This window comes from Carcharhinus amblyrhynchos, unplaced genomic scaffold (assembly GCF_965287045.1).
Source record: "Carcharhinus amblyrhynchos unplaced genomic scaffold, sCarAmb.v2.hapA scaffold_45, whole genome shotgun sequence".
NCBI classification, from domain to species: domain Eukaryota; kingdom Metazoa; phylum Chordata; class Chondrichthyes; order Carcharhiniformes; family Carcharhinidae; genus Carcharhinus; species Carcharhinus amblyrhynchos.
Window position 1 is genome coordinate 2,071,464 of NW_027649786.1, and position 24,653 is coordinate 2,096,116.

General features: G+C 46.3%; 1 protein-coding gene across 1 annotated transcript in view; it reads right to left on the reverse strand.

Moving 5' to 3' along the window:
* LOC145337269 (butyrophilin subfamily 1 member A1-like) overlaps positions 1 to 24,653 on the reverse strand; it is an 84,968-nt gene that overhangs the window by 50,064 nt on the left and 10,251 nt on the right. Inside the window, 3 exon segments of the mRNA XM_080182058.1 lie at positions 248 to 529; positions 5,465 to 5,812; positions 20,488 to 20,573. Coding sequence (XP_080038184.1) covers positions 248 to 529; positions 5,465 to 5,812; positions 20,488 to 20,545 — 688 coding nt within the window. The 5' untranslated portion in view covers positions 20,546 to 20,573.

Sequence of the window (24,653 nt, forward strand, 5' to 3'; positions counted from 1 at the left end):
CAAGAACTCCTAGGATCTTGAGTGATGAGAAATGGCTATGCTGTCTTCTCGGTTTCCTTATAAGCATATGTAAAATTTTCCTTCATAAATTCTCCTTGATTCATAAATACTGGTTATTCGTACCTTGTTGTGAAGCAAAGCTGAGGGCCCTAGTGTTAGAGTTTCTCAAACCCTAAACCTTACATTCGATTTGTGGAGTTTAAAAATCACCTTTTCCTTTATTGATCAAGTGTTTTAATTTACAAACCTGATATTCTGATTGAAATTTCTTGTTCTGTTTTCAATTCTACGTTGCTTAGATGACACTTGAGCCTGTTTGCTGATTCTCTTGTTATTACAATGTTGCTCTGGACATCCATTAGACCTCTGGAATCCTGCTGGTAACTTGTTTCAGATTGTATTACATAACGTCCATCCTCACTGGTCCACTGTATCTCCGGCTGAGGAAACCATCCACTGGATTTACACACTAGCTCAATTCCATTACCAACATATCCCTTCATCTGAATCCAGGGCTCACACCCAAATCCTGCAATAAACAATGAACAGGTTCAAAAAAGACAACTGTTTGGAGCAACAGCAAGAACTTTCATTGATATAGCGCCATTAATGTATCCCCCAAGAACACTTCCTGTGGTCAGTGAGAAGTATCCATTTAATAGTATTAATCTCTAAATACAGCCTGGTAATAACATGACCTTGGTGCGAGTATGATCGAAATATATCCTTGTAGACACGGGCGATTAATGTAAATTAGATGTAGGTTCTTCAGACTAATTAACTTCAATTTATGCGAGGTAGCAGAGGACACCAATATCCATGGAATTCTATCCCTGCCAGATGTAATCAACTTGGAGGGGAGGGAGGGAGGAAATTGCTAAAACCAAAAAACATCCATTTATTACTGACCAAATACACAGAAATATACATGGGAGGTGATAATGTTAGACCCAGAGCAATAATTCTGGTAATGTCAATGGATTTTCAAAGTTCTGTTGTCATCCTCTCTCTCTCATATTCTCCCTTATATTCTAAACTGTAGGAATGAGGTTATTTGTAAATTAGGATCAAGATCTTGCCCACCCTGCAGATTTTTCTTCTTGGGGTATTAATTGGAAATGTTTGAATCAAAGTGGCATTAACAGATGCCAAAGCCTGATTTTTCACCAGCATTGGCAATAATGGAGTTAAAACACATTGTTAAGGATATTGGATGATACTGGAATATAGACATGACTGACTGGCTGTACAGTGTTGGACCATTTTGTAAATTTATTGGTGCCAGGTAAATTTGTTCAGCTGTCAGTGACTGCCCCTCTCGGAAGATTCCGGGGCCTCTATCTCTAACAGCATTAGCTGTCATTTCTCATGACTACACCCCCATGGAGAACTCCCAGACACTGGCAGGAATCCTGGATAATCTTCACTTGAGAAATTTCACCAGGGTTAGCAATGGTTCAGTCAGATAGCACAGTGCACATCCTGCCAGATTTTACCAGGATCCAACCACAGATTAAAATCCCTGGCCATAATCTCAATTCACCAGAGGAAAAGATATTAAAGACAGAAAAATCTGAGCTGAAGATCATTGCTGATTAAAAGTACAGCCACATCTTCCAATGTCCAAAGCAGCAAAAACTGGAGTCTGTGTTACGTGTTGGGACTCTGGAATTTCTGGCTTGTGTACACATGGTAATTGCCCAGAAGTTTAATCTCCAGTGAGCTCATTCGTGCTACATGATGTCTCCACCACTGAGCTGAGTGTCAGAGACTTGGATCAGAAATGTGGGACTTATCTGGATCCTTACCCAGGAAATGTTACACTGGTTAATACCTGGTCTAACTCCATCCTTCACAAATTGAAAATCAAACTGCCTGCCCATCCCCTTTGCCTCTCCTGCACTCACTGAGTTTACCCTGGGCTTATCCTGGAGAAGCCGTGCAGGCTCATTTCAGCTGCAGCTGAATTCCCAGTTGAAAATGAGCAGCTCCATTGGGGCACAGATATCCGGGTCCAGGTGTCTAAATTTCTTACAGAGCTGAGGGTTCAAGCTCCAGGTTTTCAGCACAAAATCTGAGGGATTGGAATTCTGCTTGTGGACCCAATCATGGAATACTTCCGACTCTGTACAACCACCTTGGGAAAACGGTGCCCCAAATGGTGCAAATTCCACTCCGGAGGGGATTAGGGGATTGGGGATGAGGTCAGGCTGCCACCTCTGGATGCTAATCGCAGGCAGTCACAGGGGCTGCTGAGCACTGAGGAGATCCGTTTAAAAGACTCTGTGGTTTTGTTCCAGTTGTAATGTCAAACATTGAGCCTCTATCTCTCACCCCTCACTTCCTGCAAACAGGAATCCCCTCCAACTGTGAAGTTTATGGGATATACATTTCAAATCTACAGAAATGCTTTGATCTGAGGATTGGAACTGACTGCAGCTCGTTCAGGGCTGGACAGCAAGGGGTTAATTCAGATTCCTGGTAAAATCAGTGACTGATTCAAAAAATTCACACATTGTGTCCTGATAGGTCAGAATCAATGGTACCAAGAAAACGCCATTACCTTCCATTGACTAATGTAATCCAGAAGTCAGATTCCCCAATACAACGGCCCAGAGGACAGATCAATACCATATACGCTCAAGGGATTATGCAAATCTGGTGTGTACACAGACAGTAATACTGGGATTGGATCATTCAAACCCTCATTAACCTTGGAGCCAGGTGCTGTTACTGGGTCACCTCAGACAGCAGGAGACTTGCTCACACAATAAGAACTGATAATATTCATTTGGATGTACCTTCCATTGAAAACCCTGGATTGTTTCACCCAGCAGGAGCTGAAGAAATCTAACTGGACCTTACCTGGAATCAGCTAACTGGACGCTGGAAGATCAGGAAATACGTTTTGGTAAGTTATATTATTATAAAAGAAGAGCCCAGAATATTGGAGCTGCAGTCGGATGGAGGGTCAAGGTTGGGAATCACAGTGGGTGAAACTGGAGCTTTGGGACAGAGTGTTTTGGCGGTGTGTGTTTTCTTTTTGTGTAGTTTATTGTGTTGGGCTGTTTTAAATTTTGGGGTTTTGTACTGTGACTTTTAAAATTAATCACAGAAGTATCTATGTTAGGGACATCAGTTGGTTTCAATAAACATCAAAATCTTGGTTAAACCCAACACTCTGTGCAACACTGTTCTTTTATAAATCCTGAAGTTCAAAGATCATTTAAGGGGGCAACGAAACCCCAACACCCCTCCCTTCTCCACCCAGTCCCCATCGGCCCATTCATGCAAATCCCTGCCCTCCATCACCTCCAATAACTCCTCATACTCTCCATGCCAACCCCCCACACATCCACATGCCAACCCCCCACACATCCACATGCCAACCCCCCGCACATCCACATGCCAACCCCCCGCACATCCACATGCCCCCTTATAAACTTTTGGACCAGGTTTGTACCAACTCATACTAATCAACACAATGTGAATTCAAGTGAAAAAACTGGCTGCAGATATTGCAGACTGGGTATTGAAGTCAGATGGGCCAGAGTTTAGAATGTCACACTTATAGAAGGAACACAGGAAGCTAGCGCGCAGGTAGAGCAAGTAATTAGAAAGCCAAAAGGTACATTGGCCTTTATTGTAAGGTGATTTCCAAAAAAGAATAAAACTCTCCTGCTCTAATTCTACAGAGCTTTGCTGAGACTACACCTGTAATACTGTGTGTAATTTTGGTCTCTGTAAGCATCTTATGATGACAGCCTGCGTAAATTGTGCCTCTATTCTCTGGAGTTTAGAAATATGAGAGGACATTTCCTTTAAACATATAGAATTCTGAAGAGGCTGGTCAGTGTGGATGCTGAGAGATTGTTTGCACACTGGTCAGGGCAACGAAAACACGGGGGCACAGTCTCAGGATAAGGGGCCGATCATTTAAATTGAGATGAAGAGAAATTTCTTCACTCAAAGAGTTGTGAACCTTGGAAATGTCCACCCCAGAGGATTGTGACTATTCCATCATGGAATGTGTGTGAGGCTGAAATAGACAGATCCAGTATTATTCTTCATTGATTTAAAGTTCAGAATTCAGTCAGAAATAGAAAATGAATGTTATTACCAGTGTGTTCTTAATTAAGCCATAGTAAACAAACAATTTAAATAAAAATATAAAAAATGCTGGGTAAACTGAGCTTTTATCCTCAATTTAAACATCCTTTAGTTTCTGTTATTCTGAATATTTTCTTTAACAAGCCAGTGTTGATAACATATTCTTCATGAAATTTACTGACATAATCAGCTTTTACTGCAGGACAAATTTCATCATCCTGAGAATGTTATTGCCCCATCGCTCACATCCCTGTTACATAGAACATAGAACATAGAACACTACAGCACAAACAGGCCCTTCGGCCCACAAGTTGCGCCGATCACATCAACACCTACCAACCTACAGACCTATCTATAACCCTCAATCTCATTAAACCCCATATACTCATCCAGAAGTCTTTTAAAAGACCCCAGCGAGTTTGCCTCCACCACTATTGACGGCAGCCGATTCCATTCACTCACCACCCTCTGAGTGAAAAACTTACCACTAACATCACCTCTGAACTTCCCTCCCCGCACCTTAAATCTGTGTCCTCTCGTAGCGACCATTTCAACCCGGGGAAATAGCCTCTGAGAGTCCACCCTATCTATTCCTCTCAACATTTTGTAAACTTCTATCAGGTCGCCTCTCAACCTTCGTCTCTCCAGGGAAAAGAGTCCCAGCTCCCTCAACCTAACTTCATAAGGCATGCCTCCCAGTCCAGGCAACATCCTTGTAAATCTCCTCTGTACCCTCTCAATAGCTTCTACATCTTTCCTATAGTGAGGCGACCAGAACTGCGCACAATACTCCAAATGAGGCCTGACAAGGGTCTTACAAAGTTGCAGCATTACCTCCCGACTCCTAAACTCAATCCCTCGATTAATGAAGGCCGGTACACCATACGCCTTCTTGACCACCTCCTCCACCTGCGAGGCCGATTTAAGAGTCAAAATCGGCCTCGCAGGTGGAGGAGGTGGTCAAGAAGGCGTATGGTGTACCGGCCTTCATTAATCGAGGGATTGAGTTTAGGAGTCGGGAGGTAATGCTGCAACTTTATAAGACCCTTGTCAGGCCTCATTTGGAGTATTGTGCGCAGTTCTGGTCGCCTCACTATAGGAAAGATGTAGAAGCTATTGAGAGGGTGCAGAGGAGATTTACAAGGATGTTGCCTGGACTGGGAGGCATGCCTTATGAAGTTAATTGTAGCTTCACCACAGGGAGCATGGGTATTTAGAATTATCAAGTATATCATATATTACACCAACTGCTGAATAAATCTATTTTAAATTAGTTACAATTTAAACAGGGGATTTAAATAAGGCAAAGATATAACTTCTCCAAATCTTAAAATGCGAGTAGAGATTTACTAACCTACAACTTCCAGTTCAACTGTAAACGTTTCAGAACCGGTTTTGTCATCAACAAAACACCCATACGTCCCTTGATCAAATGCTGTTGTGTTTTTTATTCGAAGAGAAATGTTTCCTTGGGTCAGTTCATCTTTAAACAGTTCAGTCCTTCCTCTGTAATCATTGTGCTGAGCAGTAAGATCATCTCCTCCGTTTCTGTACACATGTACTGGTTCAGCAAGACCCACTTTCATCCATCTCACCACCATGTTTCTGACAGATAGATATGGTACAAGCTGACATTCCAATACAGCATCTTCACCTGCAGCAGTTACAACTGGATAATCAGGTCCTAGTACGATGAACTTACCTAGTGAACAATAACATTGAAAATAAAATAGATATTCATGAATCTCAGAAGGAGAAATACATTTACCAATCATTCAGATTCCCAGGCCCACAAACTGACCTAGAAATATGGGTCAAAAGGTGTCCTGGGTCAACAAATCAAAATAAGAGATAGTCTCTTCAAATACAATACAGGTCACCCTGTCCATGTCGTGTCTGCTAGATAGGAAACTATTAGGAAAGTAGAGTTGACACCTCCATGACAAAGCCAACCACCGCCTGGAAAAAGCAAGCTCAGAATTTAGCAGGTTCAGACTTTGGAAGGAGTTGGTCTCAGAATACAAACGGGATGGTCTACACCTGAACCAGAGGGGTACTAATATCCTGGAGGGGAATTTGCTAATGCTCTTCAGTTCTAGTTTTTCCTACGGTTGGATACATCCTTTCCACATCCAAGCTATCCAGGCCTTGCAGTATCCTGTAAGTTTCAATAAGATCCCCCACCTCATCCTTCTAAACTCCAACGAGTACAGACCCAGAGTCCTCAACCGCTCCTCATACGGCAAGTTTTTCATTCCAGGGATCTTTCTTGTCAACCTCCTCTGGACCCTTTCCAAGGCCAGCACATTCTTCCTTAGATACAGGGCCCAAAACTGCTCACAATATTCCAAATGGGCTCTGACCAGAGCCTGATACAGTCTCAAAAGTACATCCCTGCTCTTGTATCCTAGCCATGAATGCTATTCTCGACATGAATGCGAACATTGCATTTGCCTCCCTAGCTGCCAAATGACCTTGCACGTTTACCACAAGAGAATCTTGAACAAGGACTCCCAAGTCCCTTTATGCTTCTGATACTATTTAGTATAAAGCCCCTCTCTACAGCCCTAGCTGTATGATTCACCAGGGCACCAGTCTCAGCATGGTTCAGGTGAAGGCCACACTGGGTTACCTCCCTCATTCACCTTGACCGGGGCCATGCCCCATGAATCAAAACCTATTTCTCCCACATCAATCCTTTTATCATGCATCCAACTTTCTGATCTAATTTACCATTTACCAATTTAATAGAAACATAGAAGATAGGAGCAAGAGGAGGCCATTTGGCCCTTCGGGCCTGCTCTGCCATTCATTAAGATCATGGCTGATCATCCAACTCAATAGCCTAATCGAGTTTTTTCCCCATAACTTAAGGACATAAGAAATAGGAGCAGGAGTAGGCCATCTAGCCCTTTGAGCCTGCTCCACTGTTCAACAAGATCATGGCTGATCTGAAGTGGATCAGTTCCACTTTCCTGCTTTCTCCCCATAACCCTTAATTGCCTCGTCTACCAGAAATCTATCAACCTGTGACTTAAATATATTCAACAAGGTAGCCTCCACCACTTCAATGGGCAGAGAATTCCAGAGATTCACCACTCTTTGAGTGAAGAAGTTCCTCCTCAACTCTGTTCTAAACTGCCCTCCCCTTATTTTGAGGCTGTGCCCTCTAGTTCTGGTTTCCTTTCTAAGTGGAAAGAATCTCTCTACCTCTACCCTATCTCGCCCCTTCATTATCTTATAAGTCTGTATAAGATTCCCCCTCAGCCTTCTAAACTCCATCGAGTACAGGCCCAGTCTATTTAATCCCTCCTCATAAGCTAACCCCCTCGTGTCCGGTATCAGCCTGGTGAACCTTCTCAGTACTCCCTCCAAGGCCAAAATATCCTTTTGCAAATAAGAGGACCAAAACCTTTGATCGCATTTGCCCCAAGTTCTATATCCAGCCGCCTCTTGAAAGCATTCAATGTTTTGGCATCAAGTACTTCCTGTGGTAATGAATTCCACAGGCTCACCATTCTTTGGGTGAAGAAATGTCTCCTCACCTCCATCTTAAATGGTTTACCCTGAATCCTCAGACTGTGGCCCCTGGTTCTGGACTCCCCCACCATCAGGAACATCCTTTCTGCATCTACCCTGTTAGAATTTTGTAATTCTCTATGAGGTCTCCCCTCATTCGTCTGAACTCCAGTGAAAATAATCCTAACTTAGTCAATCTCTCCTCGTACGTCAGTCCCACCATCCCTGGAATCAGCCTTGTAAACCTTTGCTGCAGTCCCTCAAGAGTATGAACACCCTTCCTCAGAAAAGGAGACCAAAACTGCACACAATACTCTCGGTGTGGCCTCACCAAGGCCCTGTATAGTTGGAACAACACATCCCTGCTCCTGTACTCAGAACCTCTCGCAATAAAGCCAACATGCCATTTGCCTTCTTTACCGTCTGCTGTACCTGCATGTTCGCCTTCAGTGACTGGTGCACAAGGACACCCAGGTCCCTCTGCACACTCCCCTCTCCCAATTTACAGCCGTTCAGGTAGTAATCTGCCTTCTTGATTTTGCTTCCAAAGTGAATAACCTCACACTTCTCCAAATTATACTGCATCTGCCATTGATTACCCCACTCACCCAATCTGTCCAGATCATTCTGAAGGATCTCTGCATCCTCGTCACAGTTCACCCTCCCACCCAACTTGGTATCATCTACAAACTTTGAGATGTTACATTTTGTTCCCTCATCCAAATCATTAATATATATTGTGAATAGTTGGGGTCCCAGCACTGATCCCTGTGGCACCCCATTAGTTATTGCCTGCCAAGAAAAGCACCCATAAATTCCTTTGTTTCCTCTCTGCCAACCAGTTTTCTATCTATTTCAATACGCTTCCTCAAATTTCCTGCACTCATTTTGCTCATGGTTAGCTGGTAAATCAGAGATTATTGTATTTGTGATTCTGCTTTTTCATTTAGTCCCTGAGCTGCTCCTATTGCCTCAGCAGAACTTTCTTCTTAGTCCTCCCTATGTCATTAATGTCCATGTGGACAGTGACAAATGGATCTTTCTCATCCCACTGAAAATTCCTTTACAATTTTAGATTATCACCTCTGGCTCCATCTTGTTTTATGTATGTGTTTTTTTTACTGGTTCATTTTACTGCTTTATTAAACCTTTCACTGTGCATTCGGACAGCTGCTCTTCAAGCCATTCAAACCCCATCCAGACATATCTTTGGTTTCTTTGCCTAATCAATTAACACTCATTTTGCCTTTGCACTGTGAAAACCTTTCTTATGTCATCTCTGCTGCCCACCACCCTGTCACAGAGCTGCCCTTCTGTTCTTCTTGCTTCCTTTTAATTTGATCAAAACTATTGTCTTTCTAACTTCCTTATGCTAATGAAAGGTCACAGATCTAAAACATTGGTTTGACCTTTATCCTCCTGACAAGCCTGAAATCAGCACGGGTGAATGTAAATGTCCCACCTGAGATCACATTGTTAACGTGATATTGTGCTGGGTAGCCAACGAATGGCCACCCAGTTTGTAACTGGTCTGCTGGTTGGATGTCTGTGTGAGCAAGGGCAGGTATGTGTAGGGCACAGGGTCCAATGAACAAAGGACAAAGAACAAAGAACAACCCAGCACAGGAAACAGGCCCTTTGGCCCAACGAGCCCGTGCCGCCAATTCAACAAAGCATTTTCCTACACCTACCCTGCCCTGTGTGTATGTGAATGGTACCCCTAATGTACCCAGATTCAGGGGAGAATAGTGTAGGGTCAATTTGGTACACCAATCAGCCTAAGAGCACATCTTTGGGGTGTGGGAGGAAACCGGAGCGCCCGGAGAAAACCCACGCAACCACAGGGAGAATGCGCAAACTCCCACAGACACCGGCCCAAATCCATGTATCTGCACAGCTAGCAGTGATAGTCACTGAGCTGTTGTGGTGCCCGTCTGCTGGTCCAGGATTAAGCACACACAACGACATGAAGTACTAGGCCACTCTCAAAACCTCCAAGAGTAGCCCACGCACAACCCACCGTGTGCATGCCCCTCGTTTGACAACAAGGTGGACCGACACCTGTGGATTAAAAGAGATAAAAACATTAACATGTAATACTACATTTCCAGTATCGTCCCGAGGCTCTGACCCTTTTTAATACCGTCTACTATAACCCTCCATCCCTGTTTCACTCATGTGTCTATCTAAGTAAACCTTAAACAAGTCCAACGTTCCTGCCTCCACCACCTTACTTGGTGGCACGTTCCATATCCCCACGACCCTCTGCGTGAAAAACCTTCCTCTAGTATCCAAATTATACTTCTCCCCTCTCACCCTTAGATCGTGACCTCTCGTAATAGTTGTCCCCAATCTAGGGAAAAGCCTACCACTGTTGACTCTATCTATTCTCTTCATTATTTTATACACCTCTATCAGATCCCCCCTTAATCTCCGTCTTTCTAAGGAGAAGAGCCCCAGTTTTTCCAACCTTTCCTCGTAACTCAGTCCTTCCATGCCAGGCAGCATCCTGGTAAACCTTCTCTGCACCCTCTCCAGGGTCTCCACGTCCTTCCGGTAGTAAGGTGACCAGAACTGGACACAGTACTCCAAATGCGGCCAAATCAACGTTCCGTACAACTGAAGCATTAGACAACAGCTCTTATACTCTATACCTCTTCCTATAAAGGCTAGCATTCCGTAAGCTTTCTTCACAATCTTCTCTACCTGTGTTGACACGTTCAGAGACTTGTGCACCTGCACTCCCAGGTCCCTCTGTATCTCTATACTCTTAATCGGTCTATCTTTTATCATGTAACTCCTCCCTGCATTATTCTTTCCAAAATGCATTACCTTGCATTTGTCAGGATTAGATTCCATCTGCCATCTATCTGCCCAATATACCAACCTATCTACATCCTGCTGTGTCACCTGACAGTCTTCCTCAGTATCTGCCAATCCTGCCATCTTGGTGTCATCTGCAAACTTGCTGATCACACCACATACGCCCTCTTCCAAGTCGTTTATATATACTACAAAGAGGAGAGGTCCCAGTACTGAGCCCTGCGGCACACCACTGGTGACTGACCTCCAGCCAGAAAAGGACCTTTCCACTACTACTCTCTGTCTCCTATTTCCCAGCCAGTTTTCAATCCACCTAGCTACCTGTCCTTGTATCCCATGTGCCTTAACCTTTTCTACCAGCCTCCCGTGAGGGACTTTGTCAAACGCCTTACTGAAATCCATATAGATGACACCAACGGCTCGTCCATCGTCAACCGTTTTTGTCACCTCCTCAAAAAATTCTACCAGATTCGTAAGGCAAGACCTCCCCTGAACAAAGCCATGTTGCGTATCCCTAATCAGATCGCAACGCTACAAATGCTTATACATCCTATCCCTAAGAATTTTTTCCAATAATTTTCCTACGACCAATGTCAAACGCACTGGTCTGTAATTACCAGGGTTATCCCTACTACCCTTTTTAAACAGTGGTACCACATTAGCTACCCTCCAGTCCTCTGGGACCTCACCTGTGTCCAAAGAAGAGACAAAGATTTGTGCCAGAGGCCCAGCAATTTCATCTTTCACCTCCCTAAGCAGCCTGGGATAAATACCATCAGGCCCCAGAGCTTTATCCGTTTTTATGCTACCTAAAAGCCCTAGCACTTCCTCCCTCGTAATGGATATTTCCTGCCACTGATCTACAGCTCCCTCCAAGACATTACACGACACCAAACCCCTCTCCTTCGTGAATACCGACGCAAAGTATTCATTCAGGATCTCCCCCATTCCCTCAGACTCGATGCATAGCTCCCCTCCTTTGTCCCTAAGAGGACCAATTTTCCCTCTAACTACTCTCTTGCTCCTAATATAAGAGTAAAATGCCTTTGGATTTTCCTTAATCCTACCAGCCAAAGCCATTTCATGCCCCCTTTTCGCCCTTCTAACTCCCCTTTTAAGCTCCCTCCTACTCTCTCTATATTCCTCCAGCGCACTCTCTGTTCCCCGTTGTTTCGACCTAACATACGCCTCCCTCTTCTTCCTGACCAAGTCTTCGATACCCCCTGTAATCCACGGCTCTCTAATCCTGCCTTTCCCATCCTTCCTCTTTACCGGCACATGCCTTTCCTGCAACATCATCAGTTTGCTCTTAAAAGCCTCCCACTTACCAACCGTGGACTTTCCAGCTAACAACCCCTCCCAATCAGTGTCCTTCAGCTCCCTCCTAATCCGGCTATAGCTCGCCTTTCCCCAGTTCAGCACCCTCCACTTCGGCCGGCACTCATCCCTTTCCATTTTTATCCTAAACTAGACGGACTTGTGGTCACTGTTAGCCATATGTTCGCCTACCTCAACTTCAACCACCTGCCCCGGCTCATTACCCAACACTAAATCCAATATAGCCCCCTCCCTAGTCGGGCTAGTTACATACTGCTCTAGAGACCCTTCCAAAACACATTTTACAAACTCCTCTCCCTCCGTACCCCCAGCTCTAGGCCCCCTCCAATTCACTCCAGGAAGATTAAAGTCACCCACTACAACCACTCTATTCTTTCTGCACCTATCTAAAATGCCTCTGCAAATGCCTTCCTCCACTGACCTCGGGCTGTTGGGTGGCCTATAATACACCCCTAGCATCATAATCGCTCCCTTTTTATTCCTCAACTCCACCCACAGCGACTCAATCCCTAACTCCTCCATATTATCCTCCCTCTGCACTGCTGTGATGTTCTCCTTTACTAACAATGCCACCCCTCCACTTCTCTTCAACCCTCCTCTGTCACACCTAAAACACTTATACCCAGGAACATTCAGCTGCCAATCCTGCCCTTCCTTTAACCACGTCTCCGTCACTGCCACCACATCTAAATCCCTCACAAACATCAAGGCCCTAAGCTCATCCGTTTTACCCGTCACACTCCTCTCATTGAAACAGACGCAGTCCAACCCACCAGGGCCACTCAGAACCTCCTTCCCCCTGATAATTTTCCTTTCACCCAAACCTACCCTATCACCCAACTCACTCCCGACCCCAGTGTCTAATGAGCTATCAGTCTCATCCCCACCACCCCCCCGCATTAGTTTAAACCCTGCCTAAACACTCCAGCTAACCTCCCTGCTAAGACATTTGTCCCTCTCCCATTCAAATGCTCCCCATCCCTCCTGTACAGTTGCCCTTCTCTCTCAAATACTTCCCAGTGGTCTACAAAAGTAAAGCCCTCTACCTTGCACCAATCCCTCAACCACGCATTCAGCTGCATGATCTTGTTATTCCGAGCCCTGCTGTTACTAGGCAGCAACCCAGAGAATGCCACCCTGGAGGTCCTGCTCTTTGGTTTGGACCCCATCTCCCTAAATTGCCTGCGTACATCTGCCCTACTCTGCCTTCCTGTGTCCCTCTCCCCTACGTGTATTATTACTTCTGCCTGGGTCCCCTCCCCTTTCAAAATTCCCTCTATCCTCCCCGATCTGTCCTGTACCCCTGCTCCAGGGAGGCAGACCACCATCCTGGAGTCACGCTTTTGTCCACAGAACCTCCTGTCAATTCCTTTGACCCTCCCATCCCCCACCACTATCACATTGCCAGCCCCCTTCCTTCCCTCTGAGTCATTCTGGCCCTCCTGTCTTTCCTTTTGTACCCCTGTCGATGAATTTTGGGGGGCCACTGGGGTGGTCTTTGGACCAGGACTATTCTTCTTCTTCCTCTTCTTCCTCTTAACAGTTGTCCACCCATCCTGCTCCTCAGCCCCTGGGACCGCCACTTGCTCATGGTTCATAGCCATTAACTCCTCATTCTCCCTGTGATGAGCTTTAGCTCCCTAAAGGCAGTCAGGATTTGTGGGAGAGGCTGAGGGTACTTTGTGGCTTAAGATCAATGACTTTACTGCTGTCCAGCAATGTCATCAGCATCAGGTGGCCATGGAAAGTTGGTGGGCAAGTCGGATGCACTAGCCTTCAATAGGCTCCCTGACAGCACTGTGGTTTACCTATACCTCAGGGACTGCAGAGGTTCAAGAAGGCAGCTCACCACCATCTTCTGAATGGGAAACTAATCAGTTCACCAGAACCTTCTGAACAGGAGACTTATCAGTTACCCATCACCTTCTGAATGGGAAACTTTTCAGCTACCCACCATTTTCTGAATGGGAACTAAGAATGGGCACTAAATGTTGAACGAGACAGCCCACATCCTGTAAATGAACTGTTTTGGTCCTGACCAGGAGCGTGAATAATGCTCTGGAGCTGGATTTCCAGTTGCTCCTCCAATCTTGATGAAACAGGCATCTGGGATGGGGGTAAGAGTGTAGGTCCCAGATATGTGTGCTACAGATATGGGAGAGGTCATGGGCCCTCTTAACTGAAAGTGGGCTTTCCCAGCCAGAGTACCCTTTGAAGCTCCAATACAGATGGCATCATCTCTCCAGTGTCTCAGCAGGCCACCAAGCATGTATAGTGATGATGATTAAATTCATTGATGTTCTGCCTTCCTTCTACAGATGAACCAACCACACCAGCTGCAAGGGAATCGCTCTCAAAGTCTTTTCATGTGATATAACAGACTTCATGTCTCGGGCATGTGTTCACCAGCCACAGCCACATCAAGGTCTGGCCATTAACTCTGGGGTTTTCACCAGACAGATGCTGCCTGACCTGCTGATTATTTCCAGCATTTTCTGTTTTTATCTCAATGGTTTTTCTGCTTTCTGTGAACACCTTCATAAATCTACTTTGCACACAGTCTAAAGTTGCTCCCCAAGAGACAATTGGGATCTCCACTGGGACATACTTGTAAGCATTTGAACAGTGGCTGCTTCATCTCACTTGGTGGACTGACTTCTCTTCCTCTGAAAGTGGGATATGGATATTCCATTTCAGGGAATTCCCACTGCCACTGATGGATAAAGATTCTGCTCCTTGTTATTTGAAAAGATGAATGTGCAGAGTTAAGGGGAGTAACTGGTGAAATGGTGCTAGGTGCATTGCTCACTCGGATAGTTAGTGCAGACACAATGGGCCAAATAGCCTCCTGTGCCATAACTTTGTGATTCTTAACAAGGCCAGCCGAGAAATCCTGGGACCAGCGAGAATTGTTTGTCACCTGGTCTTCTCCAGTTTCCTGTGGGTTACACTAGAGTTATATAGCAGGAGTGTGTCAGAACACACAATTAAATCTGTGAATAACATTCTTAGTATATGAATACACAGAAAGGGAAGTTATTGGTAGCTTTCACAGAATAATGACCAAAGCTGAAAAACTGAATTAACAAAAAACCAATAGAAAATTCACATTATTAATAAAAATCAACTTGGATGCTGAGAGAGAGAGAGAGACAGAGCTAAGATTTTACCTGTTAAAAACCTGTTTAAAATAAGTTTAAAGCACTTTACTCTTTGTAGAACTGTTTAAAGCATTTATTTATTGTATTTACTGCTTTAAGAATTCTGAGGGTGTGGTGAAAAGGCATTTGTGGACCAGCCTGCTTTAAATCAGCGCCAGGTTTAAAAGGAGGCCTGGTGTAGACAGCGGGCAGCGTCTGAGCGGGCAGCGGAGTGAGGGGGAAGCAGAGTGAGTTAATAGGGCTTAATATCAAAAAGGGCTGGAGGGAAAAAAGGCCAGGTGAGTTTGTTTGAAAAAAACAAGGAAAAAAATTTTTTTCAAAACTACTACAGCAAGAAACAAGGAAAAAAAATTTTTTTCCCATAAAAAATTACAGTGAATAATGGAGGGGCATGTGATGTGTGGTTTGTGTATGATGTGGGAACTGGTGGACCCCAGGGTCCTTCCCAGTGACCATGTCTGCAGTAAGTGCAGGTTGCTGGAGGAGCTCCAGCTCAAGGTGGATGAGCTGGCCTCTGAGCTACAGACACTGAGGCTCATCAGGGGGAGAGAGGGTGCCCCTAGACTGGCTAAATCTAAGGGTCAGGGACAAAAGGGGGCTGCTGGGAGGAGGAGGAAGGGGGGTGAGGAGCGGAATCTGCATAACAGGTTTGAGGTTCTTGCTTCCAGTCTGGAAGAGGACGAGGCAGGTGAGGTTGGTGAGCAAGCTGCACACGGTACAGTGATGCAGCAGGACATAGGCAAAGAGAAGGGGAAAAGGAACATAGTAGTGATTGGAGATAGTGGGGTGAAGAGTATTGACACTGTCCTTTGTCACAATGACAAAGTGCACAGAAGGGTGTGTTGTCTGCCTGGTGCTCGGGTACAGGATGTCACAGCTGGGCTGCAGAGGAACCTGGAGTGGGAGGGTGAGAACCCGGTCGTTGTAGTACATGTGGGTGCCGGCGACGTAGGCAAAGTGCGGACTGAGGATCTGCGGAGGGAGTATGAGAAGCTGGGAATGGAATTAAAAAGTAGAACCGACAAGGTGGTCGTCTCTGGGCTACTGCCTGAACTGAGTGCAGACGGGCGCAGGGTTGACAGGATAAAGGAAGTGAATGGGTGGCTCAGGGATTGGTGTGGGAGGAATGGGTTCGAATTTATGGGGCATTGGCACCAGTATTGGGGTAGGTGGGACTTGTTCGGGCGGGATGGGGTTGGTCTGAATCGTGCTGGGACCAGAGTGTTGGCGAATCGAGTAAAGAGGACTGTAGACAGGGCTTTAAACTAATTAGGGGGGGGGAGGGTGCGAGGGTAGGTGACGCTACGAGGTCTAAAGTTAAGGATAGGGTACAGGTAAGGGAAGAGGCCGAGGATGTCCCAATTGGTGGCGTTACGGCAAATAGGGTCCAGGTGAAGGCTGGGATGAAGAAGGCTGGGATGAAAGCGCTTTATCTGAATGCACGAAGCATTCGGAATAAAGTGGATGAGCTGGTGGCGCAGATCGACACAAATGGATACGATCTGGTGGCCATTACAGAGACGTGGCTGCAAGGTGACAGGGACTGGGAGATGAATGTACAGGGCTATCAAGTGTTTAGGAAGGACAGGCAGGAGGAAAGAGGGGGTGGCGTAGCTCTGCTGATTAAGGATAGTATCAAGGTGGTAGCAAGGGATGATATCGGAGCCAAAGAGCAGAACGTGGAATCGTTGTGGGTGGAGATTAGGAACAGCAAAGGGAGGAAGACGCTGGTGGGTGTCGTCTATAGGCCCCCGAATAATGATCTGGAGGTGGGGCGGGCTGTTAACACGCAAATAAGTGCGGCGTGCAGGAATGGGACGGCAGTAGTTATGGGAGATTTCAATCTACATATTGATTGGTCGACCCATGTTGGACGAGGTGGGCTCGAGGAGGAGTTCTTGGAATGCTGCCGGGATAATTTCCTTGAACAGTGTGTGTTGGAGCCGACGAGGGAGCAAGCTATCTTGGATCTGGTGCTATGTAATGAGACGGGTAGAATTAGGGACCTTGCGGTGAAGGATCCTCTTGGAGAGAGTGATCATTGTATGGTGGAGTTTCTGGTGCAGATGGAGGAGGAGAAAGTGGGTTCCCGGACGCGCGTCCTTTGTTTGAATAGAGGGGAGTATGGTAGGATGAGAGAAGAATTAGCGAATGTGGACTGGGGGAATGTGTTGGAAGGTAGGTCTGCTGAGGAGCAGTGGAGGATCTTTAAGGAGATCTTTCTTGGTGCTCAGCAGAAATTTATTCCGATGGTTAAAAAGGACAGTAGGAAGAGAGGTAATAAGCCGTGGATAACGAAGGAGGTGAAGGAAAGTGTTAAATTAAAAGCGGAGGAATTTAGAGTAGGTAAGAGCAGTGGGCGAGAAGAGGATTGGGAAAGGTTTAAATGTCAACAAAGATTGACAAAGAAGTTGATAAAGGAGGGTAGGAGAAACTATGAAGCTGGGCTAGCGCTTAATATAAAAAAGGATAGCAAGAGTTTTTATAAATATATAAAAAGGAAGAGGCTGGCTAGGGTAAACGTTGGTCCTTTAGAGGATGAGAAAGGGGAGCTAGTGGTAGGGGATGGGGATATGGCGAAGGTCTTGAATAACTTTTTTGTTTCTGTCTTCACGGAGGAGGACGTGAATAATTTGCCGGGTGTTAGCGATGGAAAGGTGGTAGGAATGGAGGGTCTTAATGACATTACTGTTACTAGAGAGGTGGTGCTCGACAGACTGGAGGGGCTGATTGTGGACAAGTCCCCAGGACCGGATGGAATGCATCCGAGGGTTCTGAAAGAAATGGCGGAGGTGATAGTGGATGCCTTGGTGGTTATTTTCCAGACGTCGCTGGATTCTGGGGAAGTGCCGGAAGATTGGAAAACGGCTAATGTTACGCCGTTGTTTAAGAAGGGTGCCAGGCAAAAGGCGGGGAATTATAGGCCGGTTAGTTTAACGTCTGTGGTAGGTAAAATGTTAGAATCTGTCATTAAGCAGGAAATTGCGAGGCATCTTGAAGGGAATTGCTTGATAGGGCGGACGCAACACGGTTTCATTAAAGGGAAGTCGTGTCTGACAAATTTACTGGAGTTCTATGAGGATGTGTCTAGGGCAGTGGATAGAGGAGAGCCGGTGGATGTGGTCTTTCTGGATTTTCAGAAGGCGTTTGACAAGGTACCTCACAAGAGGTTATTGCAGAAGGTCAGGGGACATGGAGTTGGGGGTAGGGTGTTAGCGTGGATAGAGGATTGGTTGTCAAATAGGAGGCAGAGAGTGGGGGTCAATGGGTGCTATTCGGATTGGCGGATGGTGACTAGTGGGGTGCCCCAGGGGTCAGTGCTGGGGCCTCAGCTATTTACCATTTATATAGATGATCTGGAGGAGGGAACCGAGTGCAGGGTGTCGAAATTTGCTGATGACACCAAGATTGGGGGAACGGCAAATTGTGCGGAGGGTGTGGAGAGTCTGCAGAAGGATCTAGATAGGCTGGGCGAATGGGCCAGGAAATGGCAAATGGAATTTAATGTTGGCAAGTGTGAGGTGGTCCACTTTGGTAGGAAGAATGGTAGGAAGGACTATTACTTACGTGGCGAAAAACTGCAGCAGGCGACGGTGCAGAGGGACCTCGGGGTCCTTGTGCATGAGTCGCAAAAACCCAGCTTGCAGGTGCAGCAGGTGGTCAGGAAGGCGAATGGGATGCTGGCCTTCATAGCGAGGGGGATTGAATATAAAAGTAGGGAGGTCTTGCTGCAGCTGTATAGGGCATTGGTGAGGCCGCAGCTGGAGTACTGTGTGCAGTTTTGGGCGCCGCACCTGCGCAAGGATATTTTGGCCCTGGAGGGAGTGCAGAGGAGGTTTACTAGGCTGATACCGGAGTTGAGGGGATTGAGCTATGAGGAGAGGCTGAATAAACTAGGCTTGTACTCGTTAGAGTTTAGAAGAATGAGGGGAGATCTCATTGAGACGTATAAGATGATGAATGGGATGGATAGGATAGAGGTGGAGAGACTCTTCCCGCTCAAAAAAGACAGTAGGACTAGGGGGCACAGCCTCAAGATAAAGGGTAGGCGGTTTAGAACGGAGTTGAGGAGGAACTTCTTCACTCAAAGGGTGGTGAATCTCTGGAATTCTCTGCCCGTTGAAGTGGTGGAGGCTGCCTCGCTAAATATTTTTAAGAAGCGGGTTGATGGGTTTTTGATAAGAGAGGGGATTAAGGGTTATGGGGAGAGGGCGGGAAAGTGGAACTGAGCCACGACAGATCAGCCATGATCTTATTGAATGGCGGGGCAGGCTCGAAGGGCTAGATGGCCTACTCCTGCTCCTATTTCTTATGTTCTTATGTTCTTATGAAATAAAAATGGAATTAAACATAGAAGGTAGGAGCAGGAGGAAGCCATTTGGCACTTCGAGCCTGCTCCGCTGTTCATTCTCACCATGGCTGATCATCCAACTCAATAGCCTAATTCTGCTTTCTTCCCCATAACCTTTGATCCCAATCGTCCCAGGTGCTATATCCATCTGCCTCTTGAATGCATTCAATGTTTTGGCATTAACTACTTCCTGTGGTAATGAATTCCACAGGCTTACCACTCTTTGGTGAAGAAATTCCCCTCACTTCCGTCCTAAATGGTCTACCCTGAATCCTCAGACAGTGAGCCCTGGTTTTGGACTCCCCACCATTGAGAATGTCCTCCCTGCATCTACCCTGTCTAGTTTTGTTAGAATTTTATAAGTCTCTATGAGATTCCCCTTATTCATCTGAACTCCAGCAAAAACAATCCGAACCCAGTCAATCTCTCATCCATCAGTCCCACCATCCCCCGAAACAGCTTGGTAAACCTTCGCTGCTCTCCCTCGAGAGCAAAAACATCCTTCCTCAGAAAATGAGACCAAAGCTGCACACAATACTCTAGGTGTGGCCTCACTAAGGCCCTGTATAATTGCAACACACATCCCTGCTCCTGTACTCAAAACCTCTCGCAATGAAGACTAACACACTATTTGCCTTCTTTACCACCTGCTGCCCCTGCATGTTCACCTTCAGTGCCTGGTGCACAAGGACACCCAGGTCACACTGCACACTCCCCTCTCCCAATTTACAGCCATTCTTGTTTTTGCTTCCAAAGTGAATAACCTCACATTTATCTAAATTATACTGCATCTGACCACTCACCCAACCTGTCCAGATCATTCTGAAGGATCTCTGCATCCTCGTCACAGTTCACCCTCCCACCCAACTTGGTATCCTCTGCAAACTTTGAGATGTTACATTTTGTTCCTTCATCCAAATCATTAATATATATTGTGAATAGCTGGGGTCTCAGCACCGATCCCTGTGACACAACAGTAGTTACTGCCTGACCATTTGAAAAGCACCCATTAATTCCTATTGGGAATTGGGATTTACTTAATCACTACATGATCAGTGTTCCTGACATTATCCTCTACACTATATAAATATTGCCAATACTATAGAAGAGGGAATCTTCCATCAATGATAAACAACATTGGTGAACTACTTCTAATGTAACTCAAGAAGCTATAATGATTCATACCATGTACTGAGACCAGAATCATAAACAGCAGCAACACAATGCGCTGAACCTCTCTCATCTTGAGACCTTATCAGATGAACCATCGCCTGTGAGAGACAGAGAGAAAACAGTCTCATTAATTGTCTTGTCAATCATATATGTACAGTGTTCATATACACCTGTCAAACAGGCTGTGCACCAGCGATGGTAAGATTTTGGTGAAATATAAAAGACTCTTGGGCCTGAATCCTGAAGAAATCTAATGAACATTTGTGGGTTGCATTTTTTTTTACCTCTATGTATTGTTTAGTGCCTTTCTCTGGAGTCTTTCATAACACACGAAGACAGGCTTTCATCAGAAGATAATCCTGAGACAAGTGAGACAGTTGGTGAATGGCGCAAGGCTGATTTTAATTTTCAGTGACTGATTAAAATCTGTTTAGCGAGCTCTGATGCAATTTTCCGGGCACAGATAGTTTCCCATCTTTGCTGTGGAGGTCCACACCTGGTCCCCAGCAACAGGGACCAGATGTAATGGCCCCACTGGTGGAACTGGAGGCTATTGAGGCCTCCAACACTGGGCTGTGCCAAGTGGCCAGGGTCTCACAGAGGGCAGGGCCAAGAGGGGGGTTGGGGGAGAGGTAGGAGGGGAGGGAAGGGGGGTGTTCAGCATTGGTGTGGCGGTCCAGCATAAGTTTTCAGATACTTATGGATAAAGACAAGAGTGGTCCTCAACTGGGGGAAGGCCAACCATCACTGAATTAGCAAGAATTGGAGCATGTGGATTGGGAGCAGCTGTTTAAGGGTAAATCCACATTTGACATAGAGAAGTCTTTTAAGACCAGTTGATTAGAGTGTAGGACAGGCATGTTCCTGTGAAAGCAAAGGACAGGAATAACAAGATTCAGGACCCTCAATGACAGCAGAAATTGTCAGCTTAGTCAAAAATAACCGGAAACATACGTGAGGTCTCGGCAACTAAATTACCTGGGGCAGCACGGTGGCACAGTGGTTAGCACTGCTGCCTCACAATGCCAGGGACTTGGGTTCGATTCCTGGATTGAGTCACTGTCTGTACAGAGCCTGCACGTAATCCCATGTCTGCGTGGGTTTTCTCTTGGTTCCTCCCACTGTCTGAAAGGTGTGCTGGTTAGGTGCATTGGTCATGCTAAATTCTCCCTCAGTGTACCCGAACAGGTGCTGGAGTGTGGAAACTAGGGGATTTTAACGCCAGCTTTATTGCAGTGTTAATGTAAGCCTACTTGTGAAACTAATAAATTAACTTTGAAACAATCAAAGCCCTGAAAAATGTAGAGAAAGTAGGAAGGAGCTCACATGGGAAGTTAGGAAGGCCAAAAGGAGCAATGAAATGTCCTTGGCCAGCAGGGTTAAGGAGAATCCCAAAATATTTTATACCTATATTAGGCGCAAAATTATAGTTAGGGAAAGAATAGGCCCATTCAAGGAGAAAGGAGGGAGGTTATGCGTGGACCCAAAGGAAGTGGGTGAGATCCTTAATGAGTATTTTATATCGGTATTCACCAAATAGAGGGACGAGGGATTTGAGGTTAAGGTAGGGTGTGTGAATACTCTCAGGCAGGTCAATATAATGAAGGAGGAGCTGTTTGGTGTGTTAAAAGGCATTGAAGTAGACAAGTCCCCAGGGCCAGATGGGATCTATCCCAGGATACTTTGCAAGAAATTGGAGACACTGCGCGCCCGCACGGATACGGCGGAGACACTGCGCGCCCGCACGGATACGGCGGAGACACTGCGCGCCCGCACGGATACGGCGGAGACACTGCGCGCCCGCACGGATACGGCGGAGACACTGCGCGCCCGCACGGATACGGCGGAGACACTGCGCGCCCGCACGGATACGGCGGAGACACTGCGCGCCCGCACGGATACGGCGGAGACACTGCGCGCCCGCACGGATACGGCGGAGACACTGCGCGCCCGCACGGATACGGCGGAGACACTGCGCGCCCGCACGGATACGGCGGAGACACTGCGCGCCCGCACGGATACGGCGGAGACACTGCGCGCCCGCACGGATACGGCGGAGACACTGCGCGCCCGCACGGATACGGCGGAGACACTGCGCGCCCGCACGGATACGGCGGAGACACTGCGCGCCTACACTGAGAGTGGGGGTTAATGGGTGCTATTCGGATCGGCAGTTGGTGACTAGTGGAGTGCCCCAGGGGTCGGTGCCGGGGCCTCAGCTATTTACCATTTATATAGATGATCTGGAGGAGGGAACCGAGTGTAGGGTGTCGAAATTTGCTGATGACACCAAGATTGGTGGAACGGCAAATTGTGCGGAGGGTGGGGAGAGTCTGCAGAAGGATCTAGATAGGCTGGGTGAATGGGCCAGGAACTGGCAAATGGAATTTAATGTTGGCAAGTGTGAGGTGGTCCACTTTGGTAGGAAGAATGGTAGGAAGGACTATTACTTACGTGGCAAAAAACTGCAGCAGGCGACAGTGCAGAGGGACCTCGGGGTCCTTGTGCATGAGTCACAAAAACCCAGCCTGCAGGTGCAGCAGGTGATCAGGAAGGCGAATGGGATGCTGGCCTTCATAGTGAGGGGGATTGAATATAAAAGTAGGCAGGTCTTGCTGTGGCTGTATAGGGCATTGGTGAGGCCGCAGCTGGAGTACTGTGTGCAGTTTTGGTCGCCGCACTTATGCAAGGATATTTTGGCCTTGGAGGGAGTGCAGAGGAGGTTTACTAGGCTGATGCCGGAGTTGAGGGGGTTGAGCTATGAGGAGAGGCTGAATAAACTAGGCTTGTACTCATTAGAGTTTAGAAGAATGAGGGGAGATCTCATTGAGACATATAAGATGATGAATGGGATGGATAGGATAGAGGTGGAGAGGCTCTTCCCGCTCAGAAAGGACAGTAGGACTAGGGGGCACAGCCTCAAGATAAAGGGGGGGGCGGTTTAGAACGGAGTTGAGGAGGAACTTCTTCACTCAAAAGGTGGTGAATCTCTGGAATTCTCTGCCCGTTGAAGTGGTGGAGGCTGCCTCGCTAAATATTTTTAAGACGCGGGTTGATGGGTTTTTGATAAGCGAGGGGATTAAGGGTTATGGGGAGAGGGCGGGAATGTGGAACTGAGCCACGACTGATCAGCCATGATCTTATTGAATGGCGGGGCAGGTTCGAAGGGCTAGATGGCCCACTCCTGCTCCTATTTCTTATGTTCTTATGTTCTTATGTTCTAATAGGGTCAGCTGGCTTGAGAGACCTGTCACACCAGAGGGTGGAGTTCTCTCTCTCTCAGGAGAAGCATCAATCAGCCATGTATAGGCACGTATGAACTGGGGCCCTTCCCCAAGGCAGCCTTGACTGATATTCCCTGTACCTGATTTCTCTTTATGAAGAAATATCTCTTGTTCCTAACAAAGCCTGGTGTTTTGATGATGCTGAGGTATGCCGTGCTGTTACATTCGTATCAAGCCTTGTAAAAAGAGAACATTTAACTAATTGCATTCACAACTCACAGGTAGCTGTAGTTTCAAAACTACAGCTTGTAAAGTATCCTGCACACCTATTACATTTAACACTCTTCCGCTGACTGGAACCAAATAAACCCGCATCACAAATTAAGGATTTGAATCACTGCTTTCCCATGTGGAATGTGGAACAAGGCCATACCTCACAGATCACCTTCATCAGGCACCAAACAAGGGCTGGAATGATATACTCTGCGATCAGGAGCATTTTCCTGCTTCGCAGAGTGTATTATGGGGCCTGATGACATTGGGCACCGTTTACAAAATCATCACAGCAGTTTTTGATAATACGGTACACAGGGCAGGTCAAAAGCTCAGGAACCCGCCCATGTTATTTGCATATCAATTAAGCTCAGTAAGTACGCAGTTCACTGCAATAAATGCAGTCAAGAAAGGCAATCATACACCTTAGGATGTGATTAAAAATGGTGGGAATCTGCTTTTTTAAGGGGAGTTTATTAGGCCGAATTTTAAAACTACTGCTAAAACCAGAGTCTGACCTTTTCAATTCAAACTCTGTTGACTGCAAGGACTGCTCATTGGAGTAGGCAGTGTGTTCCAATCGTAATTGATGTTACTACTGGAAAGTATTCCATTTTTGTTTTTACCACCTGTAGTTGCTGTGTATTTTGATGAATATTGGCTGATCTATTGTGCAGTGTC